This window comes from Chlamydotis macqueenii, chromosome 14 (assembly GCF_036417535.1).
Source record: "Chlamydotis macqueenii isolate bChlMac1 chromosome 14, bChlMac1.mat, whole genome shotgun sequence".
NCBI lineage: Eukaryota > Metazoa > Chordata > Aves > Otidiformes > Otididae > Chlamydotis > Chlamydotis macqueenii.
The window spans coordinates 7,204,366-7,210,738 of record NC_141569.1 but is presented as its reverse complement, the minus strand read 5'-3'; the positions used below and the strand labels follow the sequence as shown (position 1 = coordinate 7,210,738).

At 42.7% G+C, this 6,373-nt stretch overlaps 1 protein-coding gene across 1 annotated transcript; it reads left to right on the top strand.

The window, feature by feature from the left end:
* The first annotated feature begins 291 nt into the window (after nucleotides 1-291).
* On the top strand, nucleotides 292-6,323 carry CCNG1 (cyclin G1). Its single transcript, XM_086758864.1, has 7 exons — nucleotides 292-470; nucleotides 1,126-1,389; nucleotides 2,413-2,666; nucleotides 3,256-3,334; nucleotides 3,427-3,525; nucleotides 3,805-3,999; nucleotides 4,712-6,323. The coding sequence occupies exons 2-6, from the start codon at nucleotides 1,126-1,128 to the stop codon at nucleotides 3,994-3,996; spliced, it is 888 nt and encodes a 295-aa protein (XP_086614990.1). The 5' UTR covers nucleotides 292-470; the 3' UTR covers nucleotides 3,997-3,999; nucleotides 4,712-6,323.
* Nucleotides 6,324-6,373: the final 50 nt, after the last annotated feature.

Here is a 6,373-nt window from a genome sequence, read left to right as displayed (position 1 = left end):
GGAGGTGACCGCGGCCGCAGGCACTGGGGGGCACGGGCTGCGGCTCTCGCGCTCCGAGCGGGCGGGACCCCCTCGTGCTGCCCAGCCCGCCCGACCGAGCGAGCGGCACGCGCCGTCGGGATTAGGCGGGAAGCGGCGCCGGCACGTGGCAGGCAGTGCCGCGCGGAAGAGCCACCAGGGGCCGCCACTGTGCCGGCTCTGCCTGTCTCCTAGCGACGGCGCTCCGCCCCTTCCCGCCATCCACGCTTTGTGATTGGCCTGCCTGGAAGTCTATCATCCCCGCCCCCTGGGTTCGAGGACGGGCTGTCTGCGGGGCGGCGGCTGTATGGCGTTCTCCCGGTGGTCCCTGGGGCCTGAAAAACTGGGCAGTGCTTTAGAGTGACCCCTCAGCGCTGCTGTGTTTGTCACTGCGGGTCACACCGGCTCGGGGCCCTCTGCGCCACAGAAGGGAGCGTGGCGGCAGCGATAAGGTAAGGGTGCGAAACTGGGCCCCACCGACGGTGGGCTTGTGGTCTTCCACAGCGTGCTCATCCGGTCCGCGGGACAGCCGTGACCCCTCTGTCCCGCCGACGGAGGTGGCAGGCTGGCCGCCCCTTGTCCGAGGCCCCGAGAAGGCGAAGGACAGGCCCGGGCTTGTCCCGAGGAGGCGGCGCCTGCGCAGTGCGCGGCCCCCCTGGGCTGGGGGGCGCCGGGCGAGGCCCTGCCGGGTTGGTGGGGAGGCTCTCTGCGGGTTTTGGGGGGTGCGGGCCACCACTGTGGGCACCTTTGAATGAGCCCCGAGTGAAGTTCTCTGGCCTGGTGCTGCCTCAGCTGTGGTGTTGCTCTGAGGACGGCCGTGTAACTCTTGAAGTTCGGGTTGAAAAATAGCGCTACGGTGAGTGGCAGGGTGCCCGCACCCACCCCAGCCGCACAGCTACCGGCCCTGGTGCCGCGGGGATGTGCCCGAGCGTGTCCGTTCCAGGTGTGCCACGCGTGTTGCTGATTGGCAAAAGTACTTACACTGGCAAATCAGTATTCCTTATAGCTATAGAGAAAGTAACTATCTTTGCTTTAGAGCCAACTGTAACTTTGTAAGTTTTTCCCCTTGTAGCTGTTTGATACACTAACATTTGTTCCTCTTTACAGATGATTGAAACATTGGTAACTACCGAAGCTCAGGAACTGCTGTACCAGCTCACAGCCCTGTTGGAGCAGGAGTTAAGATGCCAGCCAAAGGCCTCTGGCCTGAGACTAATTGAATCTGCTCATGATAATGGCCTCCGAATGACCACAAGACTGCGAGACTTTGAAGTGAAAGATCTCCTTAGCTTAACTCAATTCTTTGGCTTCCATACAGAGACGTTTTCTCTAGCTGTGAATTACTTAGATAGATTCCTGTCAAAAATGAAGGTAAGGCTTTTTAGTCATTAGCTTTTGCTCATTGCATCCGTGTTCTTGTAACTTAGAATATCTTGATTTTAGATAGCTAAAGATTATGGTCCTTTCAGAAACTCTCATTGATTGTGCAAAAAATGGCTTTTCCTGCTCAGATTTTAGTATTGTTAAGGAAGCTGTTTGCTCTGGAGAAGAGAAGGAAGAGGCCATCAATTTCAGTTTGAGAATGCCCATAGGCAATGCTGGGCACATTAATGGCTCAGATCAAGAGAGATTGTCTTGCCTGTCACATGTATACAAGAACACCTTAAATTACTTGTTATTTTACTGCTGTTTCAACCTACGTGTAACCCTCATGTAGGCTTGATGCTGTTCAGCACTCTGTTCTACTGTGCATATGTGGCATGCTGACCTGGGTTGTTTTTAATTGTTTAATGAGACAGGATTACCACTATACTATTTGGTCAAGAACAAAAGCTTTTCCTTGTGTTAAAACAAAAATGAGAAAGTTAGATGGAGTACATGGGAAAACAATTATTTTAAAGACTTCTGAATCCAAAATAAGCAGTAAAAATGGGGACTGTGGAATAAATAAGTCAGTTTTTTAATTTATATGTACATATATATATGTGTGTGTGTGTGTATATATATAGGAGTTAAAACCCCTTTTTGTGTGTGTGTATGTCAGCCAAGATGTAAAACACGAAGTCCTAAAAGCTTCTGATTGGGCTATTATAGAACCTCATGAAGAAGTAGTTCTACCTCAATCAAAAATACATTGTTCTGCAATTTTGCTCTTTAGATTAATGAGGCAGAACTTCTAGTTTGTAATGATTTTCCAATTTAGTTAAATAAAGATGTAAATGTAAGTAAATAACAGACTGATTTCTCAGTCTTCAAAAAACTTAACACTCCTTCCCTCTCCTCCAATTTTTCTCCTAAAATACATTGGTACCTACATGGTTTGGTACTTATACATTGAAATGGCTGGTCAAAGGCCTTCCTCTCTGAAAGTAACAACAATTTACTTTTCTTTAGGTACAGCCTAAACACTTGGGCTGTGTTGGACTCAGCTGCTTCTACTTGGCTGTGAAGGCATCAGAAGAAGAGAGGAATGTTCCCTTGGCCACTGACTTAATTCGAATAAGCCAGTATAGGTTCACGGTTTCTGATATGATGAGAATGGAGAAAATCATACTGGAGAAGCTGTGTTGGAAAGTCAAAGCTACAACAGCCTTCCAGTTTCTACAACTGTATCATTCCCTCATTCATGAGAATTTAAGCTGTGAAAGGTAAAATATTTAATACTTATTTAGTATGACTGAATATGATTAGGAAGCCTATGTAGAAAAGTAAGCAGGGAACTTAAGTAATTGCCCTTTCTAAACTTAACAAAACAATGAACTTTCCCCTTTATTGGTAAATATCATAAATGTTAATATCTGTGATTTAATGTTATTTTAATTTTGAATGTTATTTGCATAAAGTGACCTAAAGAGTATTGCTCTCTGATCCAAAAAACAAACTTGCTGAATTATGATGGTATAATAAATCTCGGCTTATGCTGCACTAGGTATTGCCTCATTGCAAAGATTTCAAAATTTGGCTTAGAAAGAGATTCCTTTTGATAGTAAGCATTCAAATTCCTTGTTGGTAAGTATATTTTGACAATTCAGTTCTCCTCAATGTAACACAAGGCTTAATTTTAGCATTGGGACTGCCAAAACTGAACACCTGATTGACTGTAACTCTAGAACTTCTGTACAAATTAGGTCTTTGTTTAGATAATGAACTTTCTTGTTGCTTCTCTGAGTTCCCAGAGTGATGTTGCGTTGACCAAGCTTATGTTATTCTACATTCACTCATGTACTTTTATTATAGGAGAAGATACCTTAATCTTGAGAGACTTGAGACCCAGCTTAAGGCATGTCACTGCAGAATCATGTTTTCTAAAGCCAAGGTAAAAGTCTTGAAACCTCAAAAAGAATGAGATTACTGAAACTTAACAAAGCAGTGTTTAAAAACGTTTTTTTTCTCTCTCTCTCTCTCCAGCCTTCTGTCCTGGCACTGTCTATTATAGCACTAGAGATAGAAGAACAAAAACTATTGGAGTTGACAGAGGCATTGGAATTTCTGCAGTTGCACTCCAAGGTGATGTTTCACGGGAGGAAGGAAGAAAAATGCATGCAAGGGCCTACACAGTGAGGAAGGGGGAAGTCCATTGGCATACTGGTTTCTTTTGTGGCTTAGTTTGTGGAGTTCTTTGGTGGTTTTTTTTTTTTTTTTTTTGTTCAGTTGGTTGGTTGGTTGTTTGTTTTTCCATTTAGCTTGGGCTCTTTAGCTTTCTATCATATGTGAAGGACCTGAAATTACGTGTGTGAAATGAGGATTTAATGAGTTGTTAACATGATAATCTGTTACACTACTTAGATAAACAGCAGAGATCTGACCTTCTGGAAGGAACTGGTGTTGAAGTGCCTTACAGAATATTCTTCGAGCAAGTGTTCCAAACCAAATGTCCAGAAATTAAAATGGATTGTGTCTGGACGTACAGCACGGCAGCTTAAACATAGCTACTACCGAATAACACACCTTCCTACAATTCCAGAGACCAGCTCCTAATAGGTAACTCCTTGTAAAACCAATTTCTGATAATGTAGAAATAGTTAGCTGTTAACTACTCCAAGTTTCTTATTCTGTGTAAGTAACTTCTTGAAGACGTGTAACAGAAACATAGTAGGCCACTCAGAGGCTGGTCTCTGCTTGTATTCATGCTTGAGTAAGTGCTGTACCTAAGGAAGTGGCAACTGAACCTGTAAACATTGGAGAAAGAACTGATTCTCTAGTGTGCTGTGGGAGCAGAAGTGTGTTCTGCAGACATTGGGACCTCATTGAAACTAAAATATGGAATAAAACTGGTAAAATGGCAGAGGAAAAATGTGGCTTGCTCCTATCCTAAAAAGAATTGGCTAACAGGAAGCAGTTGTCTATTAGAATTAGTTTATTGTAATTATTTACCTAAACCACTTAGAAGGAGACATGTTCATACTGGTTTATTTGTATAACTGTCCATTTAGTGAAGTCTAAAAACTCTAATTAAATTATTCATGTTACTGGGGTTTTACTCGGTAAAAATTGTGAACTTCTTCCTTATCTAGACTTTAATTCCAAAGGCTACATATTTTCTGTAACAGCTGTCTTGTTCATGTCTTGTTATATTAAAATCTGATGCTTTGTTTGGCTCTTGTAGAAAACCCTTCAGTTGACTGGGTTTTTTCTTTTTTTTTTTTTTGTTCGTGGTTTTTTTTTTTTTTTTTTTTTTTTTTTTTTTTTACAGGAATGAAATAAAATGAGGAGAGAACCATCATGTGACCTTATCAACAGACAAGTGAATATTTGAGAAACCAAGTCTGAAACATTATCTTAATAATGAAGAACTCGGCTCATGGAAAGAAGATGTAACATGTGAGACTAAAGATCCTTCCAGCAAATACGTTCTTTTCATGATGATTACAAGAATATTCAGTATCAGTTTTCAGTCTCACTTGTTAGACTGTTTACTGTTCAGTCAAATACCACAATACTGATACAAGGAATTTTAACACCTTATGGGTTGTAGAGCAGCTTGTGTCGTCTGACCTTGGTTTACTATATCTGCAGGTGCTGAATTTGTATATTTAATTTAAGAAGTCTGGTTCATTTCCCAAAGACTATGTGACACCAGAAAAACCTCCTGTGCAGTAGCACAATGTTGCAGTATCTCAATCAAACTAAAGACTAATCCCGCTCAATACTGATGACAATAGCAAATGCCTGATGGTACACCTGACATGCTGTTTGGGCAGTGTTGCGTGTCTGCTTGCTCCTGCGGGGCAGGGCACTGGCCTTCTGCCATAGACACACATGAAAAACTAGGGTATGTGATACCCACTGAACATGTCAAGTAGCTAGAGCAGAAGAAAAGAGAAACCTTAATCCTTAATCCTGTAGAAGGTATTGACTAACACAGCATCAGTAACCTCCGTGATTTCTAAGAGGTGTAGTTTGCCAAGATTACAGATTATTTCATGGAGTGTAAAAACTTTAACTCCAGAAAGCTGAGGGAAAGTACTAGGCCATGTGCCCCATATCTGACTTAAGTTTTGCAAAGTTTCAGTGTACAAGAGAAAAAGGCTGAGGCTGAACAGGTGCATTTCTACAGGTACAGTAGGAGCAGAGCTAATGCCCCATCTTGGCCTGTAAGTAGAAGCAGTCTAGTTGGAAACACTGAAGTGTGCTTCAACTCTGATAGCTTTAATGGTAAGCTTTGTAAAATACAACTGTTCTTTCTGCATATCAGATCAGTACTTGAGGCGTATTGTGCTTCTGCTGCTAACAAGGAAGTGAATAACAAGAAAGTATTACTGTATGTAAGATGAATAGAGGTGCTGGGGAGATATTGCTGATGGCCTCTTGAATTCTGCGTCACTGAGGAGCAGAGGCTGTTAGTGATAGGCTGTTAATAACTGATGGCCAAATGAACCGACTTGGTGGAGAGAGAGAGAGAGAGAGATCGGAATGTCCTGAATATAGTGTGGGCTGAGATGTCAACTAGCCAACCCTTTCCCCTGTATGGTAACAGCGGAGGGGGAAACCTTTCTTTGCATATCTCAACCTAGTTAAACCTGCCACAGAAGACTTCATACCAAAGCTCTATACTGGACAAATCAAGCCTTCTCATGAACACATGGGAGCGATTGCACTGCATGACATCTAATTGAGTTTTGCATCTGCCAGTGCTGTCTTTGCATGGTGCTGGCCTCTGAAAAGCCTACAAGTGATTGGGACAAAAGTGTGGTTAGCCTACTAGGAGAGATGGAGAAGATGCAAGGTGCAGTTCTAATGTTATTGTCATGTCTCAATATTAAGAAGTGTACCTTTCAATAAAACATTGAAATGTGCTTAACTGAGTAACATTTGTCCTATTTGTTATAAAACATCTTGGTATGAAGCCTGTAAA